Below are 19,482 nucleotides of genomic sequence, written 5' to 3'. Positions count from 1 at the left end.
ATTCTCTTTCGCGTGCGAAAAGTTGCGAGACTGTGTTTTATGTGTTTGAAAAAAATGTGCGGACAGAGCGGAGGAATGACATATACTTAACATACATATTATAAATGTAACAAAAAAAATCACTTAAACGTGATTTATCAATATTATCTTTAAAAAAATAGTTTTTAGTGACTTTTATGCTGCTTGCCAACGCAACAGCAACATATATGTTCAAGATAAATTTTAAGCAAAAAAAAAAACTTTGACAGTGTGTTAACATTTAAACATTAAAAAAATTATAAAATAAGAAAATAGTTGTCCTTTTCCCTTTTTTTCCATCCCTTACAAAAAAAAATCTTGAATGTAATAATTTTTTAAATTATTAAACAGTATTAAAAAAATCTCTTTTTACAAAAAAAAAAATTTTTTTTAATTAAAAAACATCAAAATAAATAAAATTTAAAATTAAATCGAGTTAAAACTCGCAGAAGTTGATGATGTTTTAATTGTCATGTCACTTTTAAAAAACAATAAATGCCGAATTTACTCGGAAAATCTTTAAAAGTATTTAAATAAATATTTAAAAAAAATACAAGACTAGAACCACCAAATATAATCCTATCGTATACTCAACTAAATAATTAAATAACATTTTAGAGACATATACTTTACTGAAAAAAAAAACACTTAAAACTATTAGAAGAGATTTAAATCAAAAAATAATGTCTTTGAATGTCCCATTAATTATTATTAATTTTTTTCGAACCCCTCACTTCACATTTTCGAACTCCTCAGTTCACATTTTCGAACTCCTCATTTCACATTTTCGAATTATTATTAATTAAAATTTTCTTCGAAAAAAATATTTAGATGAATAAAATGTTGAGGATTGAAGGTGTATTAATCTAGTCTACAGTGGAAAAAAATATTTTATTTATTTATTTTAAGTTGAATTTTTAAAAATTTTAAAAGAGAGAACAAGATCAAAAAAAAAAATATTCAAATAAAATTTGGAACAAAGGGAAGGAAACTTAAAAAATATATGATATTATTAATTAATTATTCAAAACAAAAGAAAAAAAACAGACACAGAAAACTAACATTTAAAAATAATTTTTAAACAAACTGTAGAGACTGAGCGAGTTAAAAAAAATATTAAATGCAAGAAATTATAGCACTACTGGATAAAATCTTGTTTGCTCGCTTTAACATTCATTAAAGAAAAAAAATTACTTATTTACCTTAAATATTAAATTTTATAAAATATATATTCGCTCGATTTTCATTTTACGTCATTTTTTTTTAAATTTATATTTTTCCAAAAATTTTAAAAAATAAATATTTAATTGTTAAAAAATTTTCTTCTTAATGTTTGATGAACAAAAAAAAAATATAAAATAAAAATTTTGATAGATATTAAAAAATTTAGGAAAAATGTTTGGAAAAAAATTCAATGTGATTCTTTCTATTTTTTTTTTATTTTATTTTTTCTGAATTAAAAAAAATAATTATTATTAAATAAAAGGTATAAATGTTACTCATTTAAAAAAAACAATTAAATGCAAGAAAAATAATTAAACAAGCAAATATTTATCACATTTAATAAAAAAAAACAGTTACATAACTACCTAAAACTATATAATCTCATATATTATATATGTATATGTGAAAAAAAAAAATAACAGATGAAACTTAAAAAATATTTGATTACTAAATAAATATTTAATAAAAAAAAATATTACATTAGTGAAAAAACAAACAAAACAGAAAAAACTTAGAATTAATGATACAAAATATTATAACGTTTTTTTGAAAAGAATACAAAAAAAAAGATGATGAGAAGGAAATTCTCTGAGCGATGAAAAAAATAGTGATGTGATGGAGAACATTGCAAAAAAATAATAATAATTAAAATAGAGAAAATAAACAATTTCCGAATTCACGGAAAAAAATTTCTTGAGTGTTTTATTTATTTAAGAATTTTTTAAATATTTTTAAAAGCTTAAAAGGTAATTTATAAAATATATTTTTTATTTTAAAAATAAAAAATTAATAAAATAATTCTATCCTTTTTATTATAAATAAAGTATATTTTATTATTATTTTTCATTTAAAAAAAAATTAAATTTTTTTTTTATTTTTTAATATATTTACTACCATTATTATTTTATTTTTTTTTGTTTGAAAATTTTAAATAAAAATTTATTATTTTATTTTTTTTTTAAAAATTTTAAATTAATTTTTTTATTTTTTATAATAAAATTTTATTAAGTTAAATTATTTTTTTTAATTAAATCATAAATCATATTTATTTAATTTTTTAATTATTTTTTTAAACTTTAAATAAAAATTCATTTTTTTTCTATTTAAAAAAAATTTTTTTTTTATTTTTGAAAATTTTATTTTATTTTTTAAATTATTTTTCATTATTTTTTTTTAATTTATTTTATAAATTTAAATTTTAAAATTTTTTTATTTAAAAAAATTAAATAAAATTATTTTTATTAATTTATATTTTTATAATAAATTATTTTAAATAAAAAAATTAATTATTATTATTAAATAAATTAATTAAATAAATAATTTTTATTAAATAATAAATTTATTTATTAAATATTAAATTTTTTAATTATTTTTAATATTTTTCATTAATTTTCATATTATTATTTTTATTATATTATTTTTTTTTAATTATTTTTTTTTTTTGCTTTAAATTTTAATATTTCATGAAATAACGAATTTTTATAAAAAACATAATTTTAAAAATAAATGTTCATTTTCGTTCAATAATTTCAACAGAGTTCATTTCTTGTCAGTTTTTGACATTTTTTAAACAGACCGCCAACGAACTTTTTGTTTTTCTTTGTTTTTGTGCTTCAAATCCCATTTTATATTTCAAAAATACACAAAAACAAACAAAATATGGGAGATCCTTCTTTAATGAAACATTTCAAAGGTCACACAAAAGCTGTAAGTTACTAATTTTTCAAAATTTGTACGAAAAAATGATTAAAATCCGACTTTTTCCATTCACAGGTAACTGGGATCGTCTTCAATCCGTTGAAAAATGAGATTCTTTCGTGTTCTTCCGACAAATCCGCCATCAAATGGAATTTCGATCAATCGCTGCGTTGCATAAAATTCGAAGCGCACACCGAATCCGTGAACGATATTGCTTGGGCGCCCGATGGATCGATCATGGCAACAGCTTCCAGCGACAAAACTGTTCGAATTTGGGTTCCGACACTTCGTGGCGCCTCCGATTTATTTCGCGCACACACAAAACCCGTTCGTTCTGTGGATTTCAGCTCATCCGGGCGTAAAATGATCACCGGATCTGATGACAAATCTTTGAAATTGTGGCGTGTGTCGCAGCGATATTTCCTCTCGTCGTACACCGGGCACACAAATTGGGTGCGATGTGCTCGTTTTTCGCCCGATGACATGGTAATTGCCTCGTGTGCCGAAGATAAAACCCTCAAATTGTGGGATACGCGAACGACGGATTGCATTCACACGTTCACCGATCAAAAAGGATGGGGCAAAAAAGTGGCTTGGCATCCAGAGGGAACTCTCGTTGCGATCGGGTTGAATAATAGTCGCGTGAAAATCTACGATTTGAAGATGCAAAAGTTGATTCAGTATTACCGCGTGAACGAAGATGCGATAAATTCGTTGGATTTCCATCCGAATGGGAACTACATGATTGCCGGAAGTGACGACAGCCAAATAAAAATCCTGGATTTGCTCGAGGGACGTCAATGTTACACGATTACAGGACACGATGGACCCGTAACTGCTGTGAAATTCTCCAAAGATGGCTCGCATTTCGCTACTGGAGGCGCAGATTGTCACGTAAGCTCCGAAATTTTCAATTTTTTTCACAAATTTCATTAAAAATTAATTTTAGATCATGCTTTGGCGATCAAATTTCGACAAAGAAGTCTCAATAAGCGACTCATCGATCGAAAATTTGCAAAAAGAGATAAACCTCAAGACGATAAACGACGAAAATACCGAAGAAAATGAGCCACAAGAACCTTCAAAGGCCGAAGATGACGACAGCGTGATAATAGACCCTCGAAAATCCGAAAATTACGAATTATCAGACATCATAGAGGTAATTGACTCAGACGATGAATGAGTTTTATTGTGTCGTCCATCAATGTTCTCCTTAAACTACTCTTAAAACTTAATTTTTGTAACAAAAAATGAAGAAAATTCTTAAAAATAATATTTTTCCATGCACTCCAGGCTTCTAAAGTATCGGAATTCCGTACATTTCCTCCAATTTGAGAGCTTTTTTCCGCAAATCCGTCATTTCCTGACACAATTTCTTCGATTTCAGTCTTTCGTGGTTCAATAAATCCTCTGCCAGATCAATTTTTCGTTGCAAATCGAACAATCGAACTTTGAAAATGTTCAATTTATAACTTTCTGAGGGCGAATCTTCATCTTCTTCACTCTCAGACTCCACAATTTCATCCAAATTTTCTTCCGGTTCAGAAAAAATTTCTTTTGTAATTAATTTTTTGTCGATTTTTTCCGCTTTTACGCCCAAAAATTTGTCAAAAGAGATCGCTGGATGGTCCCCAAAGTCCTCATTTGGCTTCTTTTTCTTCTGTTTCGGCACAATTCGCGAAATATCTTCGACAAATTTGTCGGCAGTCTCTTTCGCGAGTTCAGCAAGGCGTCTTTGGCGACGTTCCTTTGCCTTCCTGAGACGTTCTTCGCGATGTTCGGGAGTTTCGTTCTCGTAAAAGCGTTGTCGCACTTCCTTTTGGTGTTTTAGACGTTTTGTGCGTTCTCGACCTGATTCGGTATCTTTAGTTGCTCTGCCGAAACCTTTTTTTTTGCGAACCATTTTGTGTTTTGTTTGGAAATTTTGTTTGGTTTTAATGACATTTGGATGAAAAATGACAGAAAATGAACGAAAAATTTGATTTTTATTCCGTGTAGAGGGATTTTAGGTGATATTTGTTCATTTTTGTGCTGACAATGGGGATTCCGTAGAATTCTTTGAGCTCTTTTGCTCTTGAAAATAGCAAATCCAGCTCTTTTGCCAAAGTTTCTGACTTTCTTCGTTCCTTACTTAGGTCTTGATTTGCCTTTCTGATCTGTAAATCGAGTTCCATGCACATGAAATTGTATTTTTTGCGTTCCATGAGGTCTTCGGGAGTCTCATTCGGGTCAATTTCCTCATCGGATGAATCTTCTTCGTCACTTTTCTCAGCTAATCCAGGTTCTTGTTTGATTTTTGGCTTCCTTTTGACAGATTTTTTCGTCCCAAGGGACTTCATTTGTTGTTTCAAGCGTAATTTTGAGCGTTTTATGCGTTCCCTGTACTGCTCCAGAGTCTCACAATTGTACCTCAAGCGTTTTTTGTAGGTTTGAATCTGTTTTTGTTCCGATTTGATGTCTTTTAGTTCCTTTTCCAGTTCGAGTCTCGCTTTTCTCGTTTCTTTAGCTTTGCGACGGGCTTCCTCCCGACGTTCAATTTCCTCCGGCGTGAGTTTTGCTCTGCGAGCTTCCTTCCGTTGTTTTTCTCTTTGGAGGCGTTTTCGCCTTTGTTCGTCAGTTTCGTACCAAATTACTTTTTTAACCATGATTTTTACGGAAAAAAATTAATTTTTTGTGTCAGTCTTGAAATTTTATTCGTTTGTTTACAAATTTTTCGCATGAATTGTTCATCAGAGTTCATTTCCATCCAAAAAATCGGGATTGTTTCGTTTTGATGCTGCTCCGCCGAAATTTATTTCGATGAAATTTATTCGATTTCGTGTCATGAGAATATCTTTTTGCATTAATTCGTTCTTCATTTTTGCTTTTTCGAGGTCAAAAAGTACTTTTTGGAGTTCTCGCTTCTTTTTTTCGTAGCGTTTTTTGTCGCGAAGAACATTTGCTCGTTTTTTAACCTTTTTCAAGTCGCCAAGAAGGACTTTGGGTTGCATCGTTAGAGGAACCATGGCTTTTAAGTTGATTTCTTGTCTCACGGGGGATCGTTCGCGAGGTTCTTCCTGCCAATGATCGTCATTTTCGACGTGATTCTCTTCTTCGGGAGCTTCTTCTTTGATTTCAGGCACCAATCCGGGATCCATTTCGACTTCTATGAAGGTTTGTTCAATGTGAGTTGGAAAAGAAACAGCTGGAATTTGGTTTTTCTGTAACAAAGGTTCATCATCGTCACTGTCGCTGTTCAAATTTTTCGATTTTACGGGAGCTGAAATGAAATTTTGATCAAAAATTATTGAAAAATTGAAAAAATTAAAAATTTACCTTCAAAAACTGTCTTTTTCTGACTCTTTGGAGCAGATTTCTGAACAATTTCCTTCCGTTCGACGACTTTTGGAGCCTCTTTAATGATCTCCCCGGGTTCTTTAATCGGCTTCGGTAGAATTAACTTCTTCGTGTTGATATCAAAGTGAGCGCAGCAAATGTACAAATAGTCTCCGATGCGATTTGTCAAGTTTTCGTTGAACACTTGATCCCATTTTCGTGCCAGATTTTCGTGAATCTTCAATCTGTTGACTTTTGTATCTTCTGAGGTGTTGTTGCAGTTACGAAATTCACAAGAAGTTGCCATTTTTCTAAATTTTTATTAAATTTAATTGTTTTGAGAAATTTTCGTTCATCTAAACTTCGCTTGTCAACACGAACAGCTGATTTTGATGCAAAAAACCGGCGTTTTTGTTCATTTTTGAAACTGAATTAACGTCTGTTTTATTTTTTTCTTGTAGGAAACTTCAACAAATCCACAAATTAATGAGCTTCGAGCTGATATGAGGAAGATTCGTGAAGAAGTTGAGTATTTGAAGGCAAAAATGGCGGAAATGGATAAACGTGTAAACAATAGAATTAGATTTGAATGAGGATCAAATCAGCTGAAACAGGAAAATAAGACTGGAATAAGTGCCAAATGTATTTTTTAAAGATAATATTTAATAAAATGTGATTTATTTTGACTTTTCGCCTTTAGAAATTTTAAAAATTTAAATTAGAATAATTTTGACAGTTAAAATAATTTGACAGCTGTCAAAATTTTTCATGAAATTTCAATATTTGACCGAAAATCAGGTATTAGAAGTGAAAATTTCAGCTAAACTTATTTAAAATACTTTGAACTTTTAATTAATTACTCAAAATGCTAAAAAATTCAAATTTAAATAAAAATTTTGACATGTGTCAAAATGACATTTAAAAATTGGTTAAAAAATTTCAAATTTTTGAATATAAAATTTTTTTTTGAAATTAAATTTTCTTAAAAAATGTTAAAAAATATTATTTTTTTTTCAAAAAAATTTTTGAAAATATTAAGTTACAAAATTTTGACATCTGTCAGCTTGACATTTAATTTTTTTTTTAAAAACTTCACATTTTTTCAAATTTTTGAATTTTAAAATCTTTATGAGTAAGACTTGAATCTTCTAAAAAAAATTTTAAAGAATGATTTTCTTCGAAACTTTTATTTTTTAATTTTGAGTTCAAAATTTTGACAGCTGTCATTATAATATTTCAGAATTTTTCAAAAAAAAAAAATAAAATAAAATTTTTAATTAAAATTAAGGTTCAAGAGATAAAATTTAAAAAAAAATATTTTAAAATTTAAATTTTTTTTTTTTTTCAAAATTTGAAATTTTTAGAATAATTTTGACATTTGTCATTTTTCGTGAAAATTAAAAAAAAAATAATTTTATGTACTTACCCTTCAAATTTTATCATAATTTGTGGTTTTAATCTTATCTCAAAACATACATGACTCTACAAACGAACACTTTTTTAATATTTTGAGATGATTTCTCCTTCAAAACATTCTCAGTTCATAATTTGACGTTCAACTAACAACATTTCTGTTTAATTTTTCGTGTTTTTGTCTCATTTTCTTCGAAAAATCTCCCAAAAATGAACAAACTTGTTGAAATTCCTCCATCTGAATGGCCTGCTTTACGAGATTCGTTTCTTCCCAACTGGCCTTCGGAGCATGTCGGCTACTATTTAGTTGATAATTACGTGAAATGGGTCGAAAAAGATCCAAATATCAAAAATTTGAAGTTTTATTCGTTGAATGGCGATTGGAGCGATGGAACATTTGTCGTTGTTGTAAGTAATTTTCATTCAAAAGTCTCTCAAACGGGTAATTGGGTCATTTTAATTGCAATTTGGCAATGAATTGATCAGCTGTTGTCATTCATTAATTTCAATTTTGAGAGATTTTCACTGAGAGAGTGACAAAAAAGAGAATTTTTGAAGTTTTTCATTAAAATTTTTAAATTTTTTGTATTTTCAGGACAGATACCAGCTTTTTGTGTATACCTTATCGTCCAACAACGATCGCCTTACGGATCTCCTGCGACTTCTTGATTGGTCCAAAGGCTTCAAAGTCAGTTCATTTCGCGAGAAATTCCGCCCCGCTGTTTTAACCGTCGTCGATGAGCTAAATTTGGAGCGCGAATACGATTCCGACACATTTTTGTATTTTTTACCGCGAGATGAAGCAAAAAATTTGGAAATCTCCCTTCCTGATGGCTTTTCGCTCAAACCAATGTCATCCATGGAGCATGCCCGAAAAGCAAACGACGTTTGGCCAAATCGTCATGAAGGTTCTTTGTTCTTCCTGAAGCGCCTGATCGACTGGAATCCCCAAATTGGGCTTTTTAATGGAAATGAACTCGTCGCTTGGTGCTTTCGACTTCAATCGGGACCCCTTGGAGCACTTCAAGTCGACGAAAAATACTTCCGCAGAGGCTTTGGATCGATTGTCACGAAGAAAATGGCTCAAATTTTGGCAGAAATGGACCAAGATACCTTCGCATTGGTCGGAATTCAAAATATCGCATCACAAAAAATGTTTGAAAAAATCGGATTCAAAGTCACGGATCACTGTTTCTGGCTGCGAACAATCCCAACGGTGCCTTTTACGTGGAAAGATTAATTTTAAATGATAATTTTTGATTAAAAAAGACAGAAAATAATTGAATTTTACCACAAACCGTCATTTTATCTCGTTCAATGGACCGCATTTCGTATCAACGATGAATTTTTTCTCCTTTCGAGACGTTAAAAAGTCATTTTAGTACAAAATCAGAACTCTCTCACTTCAGTTGTTCTCATTTTCGGTCAAGATCTGTAACAAAAAATAACAAAAATGAATCAATTAGTCGAAATTCCATCAAATAATTGGGTTTCGTTAAGAGATTTGTTCCTCACTAATTGGCCAAATGATCATGTAGGCTACTATTTAGTTGATAACTACGTAAAATGGGTTGAAAAAGACCCAAATATCAAAAATTTAGCCTTTTATTGCTTGAATGGCGATTGGAGTGATGGAACTTTTGTCGTAATTGTAAGTAATTTAATGAAATTTCATTAAAAATTTTTGAAAAATATTTTTTTTTTAATTTTAGGATCGCTTTCAACTCTTTATCTACTCAAAATCCGACACAAATGAACGCCTAACCGAGCTTTTGAGACTCCTGGATTGGTCAAAAGGCTTCAAAGTCAGTTCTTTTCGCAAGAAATTTCGTTCCGCGGTGTTGACTGTGATCGATGAGCTCTCATTGGAAGTCGAATATGACAAAGAACGGATTTTGTTCTTCATGCCGCGTGAAAAAGCATCCGTTTTGGATGTTACTCCGCCTGAAGGATACTCGTTGAAGCCCATTTCTGATGAGAATCATGTACAAAAAGTGAGCGAAATTTGGTCAAATCGCGATGAAGGGTCATTTTTCTTCCTTCAACGGTTGAAAAATTTCAATCCAAATGTCGGATTGTTCAAAAACGACTCCAACGAACTCGTTTCTTGGTGTTTTCGTCTTCAAGTTGGAGCTTTGGGAGCATTACAGACCGACAAAAATTACCTTCGACGTGGCTTTGGTTCTTTAGTTACGCGAAAAATGTGCAAAATTCTCGCCGAAATGGATCAAGATACCTTTGCTTTAGTTGACGCATCGAACGAAGCCTCGAAACGAATGTTCCAGAAAGTCGGCTTTGAATTGCAGGATTTCACGTGCAAGATAAGAACAAAGCCGAGTGATCCAAATTTTCGTTGGCATGATTAAAAAAGTTGTTATCTCGTCAATTTTTTTGAATGAATGCAAATAAAGATAACGAAATAGTTCTCTCTCGTCGTGTTTCGCTATGGAAACTTACCATCTGTTCATTCATTCATAAAATAAAATTCATTTGTCGACTTTAGTTGGTGAATTGCTCTGCACTCGATAACAACTCTTGACTTATTTTGAAGAGAAAAATGAAAATTACAAAAATTCCTTTGAGTGATTGGCCTTCTTTGAGGGATTTGTTCAAAAGTGATTGGCCAAGGAACATTTTGCCGTACCATTTAGTGCAAAATTATCTGGATTGGCATCAAAAAGATCCGGATTTTGTCGAGAAAAATATCGAAATTTGTTGTTTGGATGGCGATTGGAGCGATGGCACGTTTTATGCATTGGTGAGATTTTTTGAAAATTTATCGTTGATGATTTTTAAGAGAGATTTTTAGGGAGAGAAAAATTTTTATTCTGAAAAAAATAAAATTTAAATTTAATTAAATTATTATTTTTTAATGCAATTTAATATTAATATTATTTCAATTGATTTTATTAAATTAAAAATAATAATTAATAAAAAAAAGTCATAAAAATAATTCAAATAATAAATTTTAAAAAATTTTTTGAAAAGTGCCCCTCATATGATGAAATTATACTTTTTTTTATTTGATCAAAAATCGATCAGATATCAATGAAAATCAACTTTAGAATGAATATTAATTAAATTTTAGCTTTGAAACCCATCAAAAATTGGTTGAAAAGTGACTTGAGAAAAAAAGTACGATTTTTGCTCCTCATATGATAAAATCGTACTTTTTTTTATTTGATCAAAAATCGATCAGATATCAATGAAAATCAACTTTAGAATGAATATTAATTAACTTTTAGCTTTGAAACCCATCAAAAATTGGTTGAAAAGTGACTTGAGAAAAAAAGTACGATTTTTGCTCCTCATATGATAAAATCGTACTTTTTTTTATTTGATCAAAAATCGATCAGATATCAATGAAAATCAACTTTAGAATGAATATTAATTAAATTTTAGCTTTGAAACCCATCAAAAATTGGTTGAAAAGTGACTTGAGAAAAAAAGTACGATTTTTGCTCCTCATATGATAAAATCGTACTTTTTTTTATTTGATCAAAAATCGATCAGATATCAATGAAAATCAACTTTAGAATGAATATTTATTAACTTTTAGCTTTGAAACCCATCAAAAATTGGTTGAAAAGTGACTTGAGAAAAAAAGTACGATTTTTGCTCCTCATATGATAAAATCGTACTTTTTTTTATTTGATCAAAAATCGATCAGATATCAATGGAAATCAACTTTAGAATGAATATTTATTAACTTTTAGCTTTGAAACCCATCAAAAATTGGTTGAAAATTGACTTGAGAAAAAAAGTACGATTTTTGCTCCTCATATGATAAAATCGTACTTTTTTTTATTTGATCAAAAATCGATCAGATATCAATGAAAATCAACTTTAGAATGAATATTTATTAAATTTTAGCTTTGAAACCCATCAAAAATTGGTTGAAAAGTGACTTGAGAAAAAAAGTACGATTTTTGCTCCTCATATGATAAAATCGTACTTTTTTTTATTTGATCAAAAATCGATCAGATATCAATGAAAATCAACTTTAGAATGAATATTTATTAACTTTTAGCTTTGAAACCCATCAAAAATTGGTTGAAAATTGACTTGAGAAAAAAAGTACGATTTTTGCTCCTCATATGATAAAATCGTACTTTTTTTTATTTGATCAAAAATCGATCAGATATCAATGAAAATCAACTTTAGAATGAATATTAATTAACTTTTAGCTTTGAAACCCATCAAAAATTGGTTGAAAAGTGACTTGAGAAAAAAAGTACGATTTTTGCTCCTCATATGATAAAATCGTACTTTTTTTTATTTGATCAAAAATCGATCAGATATCAATGAAAATCAACTTTAGAATGAATATTTATTAACTTTTAGCTTTGAAACCCATCAAAAATTGGTTGAAAAGTGACTTGAGAAAAAAAGTACGATTTTTGCTCCTCATATGATAAAATCGTACTTTTTTTTATTTGATCAAAAATCGATCAGATATCAATGAAAATCAACTTTAGAATGAATATTTATTAACTTTTAGCTTTGAAACCCATCAAAAATTGGTTGAAAAGTGACTTGAGAAAAAAAGTACGATTTTTGCTCCTCATATGATAAAATCGTACTTTTTTTTATTTGATCAAAAATCGATCAGATATCAATGGAAATTAACTTAAGAATGAATATTTATTAACTTTTAGCTTTGAAACCCATCAAAAATTGACTTGAGAAAAAAAGTACGATTTTTGCTCCTCATATGATAAAATCGTACTTTTTTTTATTTGATCAAAAATCGATCAGATATCAATGAAAATCAACTTTAGAATGAATATTTATTAACTTTTAGCTTTGAAACCCATCAAAAATTGGTTGAAAAGTGACTTGAGAAAAAAAGTACGATTTTTGCTCCTCATATGATAAAATCGTACTTTTTTTTATTTGATCAAAAATCGATCAGATATCAATGAAAATCAACTTTAGAATGAATATTTATTAAATTTTAGCTTTGAAACCCATCAAAAATTGACTTGAGAAAAAAAGTACGATTTTTGCTCCTCATATGATAAAATCGTACTTTTTTTTATTTGATCAAAAATCGATCAGATATCAATGGAAATCAACTTTAGAATGAATATTTATTAACTTTTAGCTTTGAAACCCATCAAAAGTTGGTTAAAAATTGACTTGAGAAAAAAAGTACGATTTTTGCTCCTCATATGATAAAATCGTACTTTTTTTTATTTGATCAAAAATCGATCAGATATCAATGAAAATCAACTTTAGAATGAATATTTATTAACTTTTAGCTTTGAAACCCATCAAAAATTGACTTGGTTGGTTGAAAAGTGACTTCAGAAAAAAAGTACGATTTTTGCTCCTCATATGATAAAATCGTACTTTTTTTTATTTGATCAAAAATCGATCAGATATCAATGAAAATCAACTTTAGAATGAATATTTATTAAATTTTAGCTTTGAAACCCATCAAAAGTTGGTTGAAAATTGACTTGAGAAAAAAAGTACGAATCGTACTTTTTTTTATTTGATCAAAAATCGATCAGATATCAATGAAAATCAACTTTAGAATGAATATTTATTAACTTTTAGCTTTGAAACCCATCAAAAATTGACTTGAGAAAAAAAGTACGATTTTTGCTCCTCATATGATAAAATCGTACTTTTTTTTATTTGATCAAAAATCGATCAGATATCAATGGAAATCAACTTTAGAATGAATATTTATTAACTTTTAGCTTTGAAACCCATCAAAAATTGACTTGAGAAAAAAAGTACGATTTTTGCTCCTCATATGATAAAATCGTACTTTTTTTTATTTGATCAAAAATCGATCAGATATCAATGGAAATCAACTTTAGAATGAATATTTATTAACTTTTAGCTTTGAAACCCATCAAAAATTGACTTGAGAAAAAAAGTACGATTTTTGCTCCTCATATGATAAAATCGTACTTTTTTTTATTTGATCAAAAATCGATCAGATATCAATGGAAATCAACTTTAGAATGAATATTTATTAACTTTTAGCTTTGAAACCCATCAAAAATTGGTTGAAAAGTGACTTGAGAAAAAAAGTACGATTTTTGCTCCTCATATGATAAAATCGTACTTTTTTTTATTTGATCAAAAATCGATCAGATATCAATGGAAATCAACTTTAGAATGAATATTTATTAACTTTTAGCTTTGAAACCCATCAAAAATTGACTTGAGAAAAAAAGTACGATTTTTGCTCCTCATATGATAAAATCGTACTTTTTTTTATTTGATCAAAAATCGATCAGATATCAATGGAAATCAACTTTAGAATGAATATTTATTAACTTTTAGCTTTGAAACCCATCAAAAATTGATTGAAAAGTGACTTGAGAAAAAAAGTACGATTTTTGCTCCTCATATGATAAAATCGTACTTTTTTTTATTTGATCGAAAATCGATCAGATATCAATGGAAATGAACTTTAGAATGCATATTTATTAACTTTTAGCTTTGAAACCCATCAAAAGTTGGTTAAAAATTGACTTGAGAAAAAAAGTACGATTTTTGCTCCTCATATGATAAAATCGTACTTTTTTTTATTTGATCAAAAATCGATCAGATATCAATGGAAATCAACTTTAGAATGAATATTTATTAACTTTTAGCTTTGAAACCCATCAAAAATTGACTTGAGAAAAAAAGTACGATTTTTGCTCCTCATATGATAAAATCGTACTTTTTTTTATTTGATCAAAAATCGATCAGATATCAATGAAAATCAACTTTAGAATGAATATTTATTAACTTTTAGCTTTGAAACCCATCAAAAATTGGTTGAAAATTGACTTGAGAAAAAAAGTACGATTTTTGCTCCTCATATGATAAAATCGTACTTTTTTTTTATTTGATCAAAAATCGATCAGATATCAATGAAAATCAACTTTAGAATGAATATTTATTAACTTTTAGCTTTGAAACCCATCAAAAGTTGGTTAAAAATTGACTTGAGAAAAAAAGTACGATTTTTGCTCCTCATATGATAAAATCGTACTTTTTTTTATTTGATCAAAAATCGATCAGATATCAATGAAAATCAACTTTAGAATGAATATTAATTAAATTTTAGCTTTGAAACCCATCAAAAATTGGTTGAAAAGTGACTTGAGAAAAAAAGTACGATTTTTGCTCCTCATATGATAAAATCGTACTTTTTTTTATTTGATCAAAAATCGATCAGATATCAATGAAAATCAACTTTAGAATGAATATTTATTAACTTTTAGCTTTGAAACCCATCAAAAATTGGTTGAAAATTGACTTGAGAAAAAAAGTACGATTTTTGCTCCTAATATGATAAAATAGTACTTTTTTTTATTTGATCAAAAATCGATCAGATATCAATGAAAATCAACTTTAGAATGAATATTTATTAACTTTTAGCTTTGAAACCCATCAAAAATTGGTTGAAAAGTGACTTGAGAAAAAAAGTACGATTTTTGCTCCTCATATGATAAAATCGTACTTTTTTTTATTTGATCAAAAATCGATCAGATATCAATGAAAATCAACTTTAGAATGAATATTTATTAACTTTTAGCTTTGAAACCCATCAAAAATTGGTTGAAAAGTGACTTGAGAAAAAAAGTACGATTTTTGCTCCTCATATGATAAAATCGTACTTTTTTTTATTTGATCAAAAATCGATCAGATATCAATGAAAATCAACTTTAGAATGAATGTTTATTAAATTTTAGCTTTGAAACCCATCAAAAGTTGGTTGAAAAGTGACTTGAGAAAAAAAGTACGATTTTTGCTCCTCATATGATAAAATCGTACTTTTTTTTATTTGATCAAAAATCGATCAGATATCAATGAAAATCAACTTTAGAATGATATTTATTAACATCAAAAAAAAGTGGAAATCATTTTTGCTCCTCACTTTTTTTTTAGAATATCAATGAAATCATTTAGAATTATTTATTAAATTTTAGCTTTGAAACCCATCAAAAGTTGGTTGAAAATTGACTTGAGAAAAAAAGTACGATTTTTGCTCCTCATATGATAAAATCGTACTTTTTTTATTTGATCAAAAATCGATCAGATATCAATGAAAATCAACTTTAGAATGAATATTAATTAACTTTTAGCTTTGAAACCCATCAAAAATTGACTTGAGAAAAAAAGTACGATTTTTGCTCCTCATATGATAAAATCGTACTTTTTTTTATTTGATCAAAAATCGATCATCTTAACTTACCTTAAGGTACCTTTTTCTCATCAAATAATTTTTATTTTCAGGACGAAAATTCCGTTTTCTTCTACACTCTGAACGAAGATCTCTCCAAACTCGTCAATTTACTCTCCCTCCTGCCACGTAACAACGACTATCTCGGTGCTTGTGTCTATGCGCGCCATTTTCCAGTCGTAGAGAAACTCGTTTCCCTCATTCCCGAATGGGAACATAAATTCAGTACAAAAACCTTCTTGCATCACATTCCACGCGAACGAGGAGCTGCTTACGACTTGGAAATTCCCGAAGGAATCACAATTAAACCGATGCATTCCGACGAACATGCCGCTACGGTAGATTCTGTTTATCCATTTCGCACGGAAGGCAAAACCGTTCATCATTTCAAGAAACTCATGAAATTCAACACGAATTTGGGGGCTTTTGATGCGGAAGACAAACTCGTGGCGTGGTGTTTGGTTTATCAATCGGGCGTTTTGAATGCGTTGCAAGTGTTGGATGATGGCAGAAAACGACGCGGATTGGGCAGTTTGATGGTTAAAGCGATGGCGAAGACGATGGCAGAGCAAGGATATGACACGTTTGGTTGCATTGTCGATGGAAATGTGCCGTCGTTTAATTTATTCAAGAAATTAGGGTTTGATAATATTGGAGAAGTTTATTGGACTGGATTTGGATCGAAAAATGTGAGCAATTTTACGGCGAGTGATCCATATGCGGAGCAGAGGAATGGAAAAAATTGAAAAAAAGTTCAAATTATTAAAAAAAAAAATAATTATAATAAAAAAATAATTTAAATAAAAATTTTATTTTTGGTAATAAAAAATTATTTAATAAAAAAATAATTAAAAATAAAACCAAAAATAAAATTTTTATTTTAATTTTTTTTAAATATTAAATTTTTTATCATAAATAAATTCATTTATTTTAAAATTAAATAAATAAAAAAATTGAAATAAATTAAATGCGAAATTTAAATTTTTAAATAAAAATCTTTAAAAAAAATATAAAATTTTTTATTAATTTTTAAAATTAATTATATTTTACATCAAATTTAATTTATTTAATTAAAAATAAATTTATTTTTTTTAAATAATATTATTTTTTATTTTCATTTTATTTTGAAATTAAATTAATTTTTTTTAAAATTTTTTAATTTTTTTTAAATTTAATTTTATTTATATTAATTTTTAAATATTTTTTTATATTATTTTTTAAATTTTTTTTTTATTTATTTTTTTAAAAATAAATTTGTAAAATTTAAATATTTTTTTCATTAAAATTAATTATTAATTTTAAAAATATTTTTTTTTTATTTATTTAATTCCGTCAAAGAAAAAAAAATATTGAAATCGAAATTTTCCGACGTCTCAAGCTACATTCGTCTTCGTTTTATTTACAGAAAGTGTTAATTTACTTTAATTAAGACAGTTTGGAAGCTGCATTCACTTGCATTGATAGAATTTATTTCCGTTCAGTTGCAATTTCTCACTTGAACAATCACAATTATTATTTTTTTTTTTTCGCGCAGAATGTCTGAAGTCAACCAAGCAAATCAAATTTTCATCGAAGATTGGCCCGTTTTGAGAGATCTTTTTACGCGAGATTGGCCAAAATATTGCTTACCTTATCATTTAATCCAGAATTTCCTCGATTGGCACAAAATTGATCCGGAACACGTCAACACGGATATTCAACTTTTTTGTCTCAATGGCGATTGGAGTGATGGAACGTTCTTTGCTTTGGTAAAAAATTATTTAAAAAATTTTTTTTTTATTAATTTTTATTTTTTTTTTTAGGATGGAAATTCAATATTTTTCTACTCCTTGAATGAAGATAACGAGCGTTTAATTTCTTTGTTGTCACTTTTGCCTGCAGATCGTGAATTTCTCGCTTGTTCCGTGTATCAAAGGCATTTGTCGGTAATTCCAACTATCGTTCCTCGTTTTTCAAATTGGGAGCAAAAATTCACGTTGATGACTTTTTTTCATCGATTACCGAAGGAGAAAGCTCTTGCCATGGAAATTGACATTCCTGAAGGAATTTCTGTCAAACCAATGTCCTCAGATGATCACATCGCGACAGTTGACTCAGTTTATCCGCACAGAACGGAAAATGTCACGGCGCAAGGCTTTAAGAGACTTTTGAAGTTCAATCTCAACTTGGGAGCTTTTGATGCGGAAGAAAATTTACTCGCGTGGTGCTTTCGGTATCAAACGGGGACCTTAAGTGCGCTTCAAGTGTTGCACGGAGGACAAATGCGACAAGGATTGGGATCGTTAATCGTTAAATCGATGGCAAAAAAGTTGGCGGAAGAAGGTTTTGACACGTTGGCATGTGTAACGGAGGGAAATATCCCCTCAATGAAGCTTTTCGAGAAATTGGGATTCGAAATTATTGATAAAGTTTATTGGGTTGGATTTGGAAATCGGGATATTGAGGGAACAATTGGACATATTGGGAATTAAATTAGAGAGTTCATTGACTTTGAACTGAACTATAAATATTATTTTATAAAAAAAGAGAGTTTTTGATACAAAAAGCAAAAAAAAAACTTAAAATTTCTTTGAAAAAATTTAAAAAAAATGTAAATGTCAATTCGTTGAAATTTGAATTTCGCCTTTTCGCTAATTCAAATAATATTTCAAACTAATTTAGTTAAAATTAAAAAAAAATCTAACAAAAATAAAAAAAAATTTAAATAAAAAAAATCAAATCTTAGGTATTTTAAAACTAAGCTAAAAAATAATTAAAATTAGTCAAAATTATAAAAAAATTTAACCCAACAAGAGTTGAAGTAGTTAGAAAACTCACTGCATGAATAAAATTTATAATGTATTTAAAATAAAAAAAATAATTTTTCTAAAAAAAAAATAAATGAAAATTCATGCCATTCTTATAAAAGCAATTTTTGACAAATCTTGCTCCAAATGGATAAAAATTGGTCAGAGGGCTCTAATTTATCATTTTTAATCATTTTGCAACTCAAAACTGCCAAAAAATTGAAACTGAAAAAAAAAATTCCTTTGACACAGTTTTATTTTAAAAACTAAATCAAGAGCAAAAAAACTGTGTCAAAAACTGTGTCAAAGCAATTTTTGACAAATCTTGCTCCAAATGGATAGAAATTTGTCAGAGGGCTCTAATTTATCATTTTTAATCATTTTGCAACTCAAAACTGCCAAAAAATTGAAACTGAAAAAAAATTTTTTCTTTGACATAGTTTTGTTTTAAAAACTAAATCAAGAGCAAAAAAACTGTGTCAAAAACTGTGTCAAAGCAATTTTTGTCAAATCTTGCTCCAAATGGATAAAAATTTGTCAGAGGGCTCTAATTTATCATTTTTAATCATTTTGCAACTCAAAACTGCCAAAAAATTGAAACTGAAAAAAAATTTTTTCTTTGACATAGTTTTGTTTTAAAAACTAAATCAAGAGCAAAAAAACTGTGTCAAAAACTGTGTCAAAGCAATTTTTGTCAAATCTTGCTCCAAATGGATAAAAATTTATCATGGGGCTCTAATTTATCATTTTTAATCATTTTGCAACTCAAAACTGCCAAAAAATTGAAACTGAAAAAAAAAATTTTCTTTGACATAGTTTTGTTTTAAA

At 28.3% G+C, this 19,482-nt stretch overlaps 6 protein-coding genes across 7 annotated transcripts; 4 read left to right on the top strand and 2 right to left on the bottom strand.

Annotated features, from left to right (window-relative positions):
- The first annotated feature begins 2,821 nt into the window (after window positions 1-2,821).
- Window positions 2,822-6,921, top strand: LOC134832242 (POC1 centriolar protein homolog). 2 transcript variants are annotated; one of them, XM_063846218.1, is made up of 4 exons: window positions 2,822-2,949; window positions 3,016-3,834; window positions 3,890-4,099; window positions 6,717-6,921. In XM_063846218.1, exons 1-4 carry the CDS (start codon window positions 2,902-2,904, stop codon window positions 6,846-6,848), a joined length of 1,209 nt encoding a protein of 402 aa, XP_063702288.1. In that variant the 5' UTR covers window positions 2,822-2,901; the 3' UTR covers window positions 6,849-6,921. The 2 variants fall into 2 exon arrangements, with proteins under 2 accessions (XP_063702288.1, XP_063702289.1); XM_063846219.1 differs by lacking the exon at window positions 6,717-6,921 and having other exon boundaries at window positions 3,890-4,123.
- On the bottom strand, window positions 4,238-4,875 carry LOC134832245 (uncharacterized). The gene has a single exon (XM_063846221.1). The coding sequence runs from the start codon at window positions 4,841-4,843 to the stop codon at window positions 4,238-4,240; it is 606 nt and encodes a 201-aa protein (XP_063702291.1). The 5' UTR covers window positions 4,844-4,875.
- On the bottom strand, window positions 5,623-6,613 carry LOC134832243 (uncharacterized). Its single transcript, XM_063846220.1, has 2 exons — window positions 6,256-6,613; window positions 5,623-6,199 (listed from the first exon to the last, which is right to left on the bottom strand). The coding sequence occupies exons 1-2, from the start codon at window positions 6,560-6,562 to the stop codon at window positions 5,670-5,672; spliced, it is 837 nt and encodes a 278-aa protein (XP_063702290.1). The 5' UTR covers window positions 6,563-6,613; the 3' UTR covers window positions 5,623-5,669.
- Window positions 6,922-7,820: 899 nt separating the features above from the next.
- LOC134831981 (uncharacterized) lies at window positions 7,821-9,036 on the top strand. Its single transcript, XM_063845836.1, has 2 exons — window positions 7,821-8,076; window positions 8,264-9,036. The coding sequence occupies exons 1-2, from the start codon at window positions 7,879-7,881 to the stop codon at window positions 8,906-8,908; spliced, it is 843 nt and encodes a 280-aa protein (XP_063701906.1). The 5' UTR covers window positions 7,821-7,878; the 3' UTR covers window positions 8,909-9,036.
- Window positions 8,975-16,765, top strand: LOC134828395 (uncharacterized). The gene is made up of 4 exons (XM_063841370.1): window positions 8,975-9,319; window positions 9,381-10,024; window positions 10,210-10,426; window positions 15,922-16,765. Exons 1-4 carry the CDS (start codon window positions 9,122-9,124, stop codon window positions 16,612-16,614), a joined length of 1,752 nt encoding a protein of 583 aa, XP_063697440.1. The 5' UTR covers window positions 8,975-9,121; the 3' UTR covers window positions 16,615-16,765.
- A 638-nt stretch (window positions 16,766-17,403) lies between these two features.
- On the top strand, window positions 17,404-18,409 carry LOC134832746 (uncharacterized). Its single transcript, XM_063846877.1, has 2 exons — window positions 17,404-17,616; window positions 17,671-18,409. Exons 1-2 carry the CDS (start codon window positions 17,404-17,406, stop codon window positions 18,337-18,339), a joined length of 882 nt encoding a protein of 293 aa, XP_063702947.1. The 3' UTR covers window positions 18,340-18,409.
- Window positions 18,410-19,482: the final 1,073 nt, after the last annotated feature.

This window comes from Culicoides brevitarsis, chromosome 2, assembly GCF_036172545.1.
Source record: "Culicoides brevitarsis isolate CSIRO-B50_1 chromosome 2, AGI_CSIRO_Cbre_v1, whole genome shotgun sequence".
NCBI lineage: Eukaryota > Metazoa > Arthropoda > Insecta > Diptera > Ceratopogonidae > Culicoides > Culicoides brevitarsis.
This window is presented reverse-complemented; position numbering and strand designations above follow the sequence as displayed.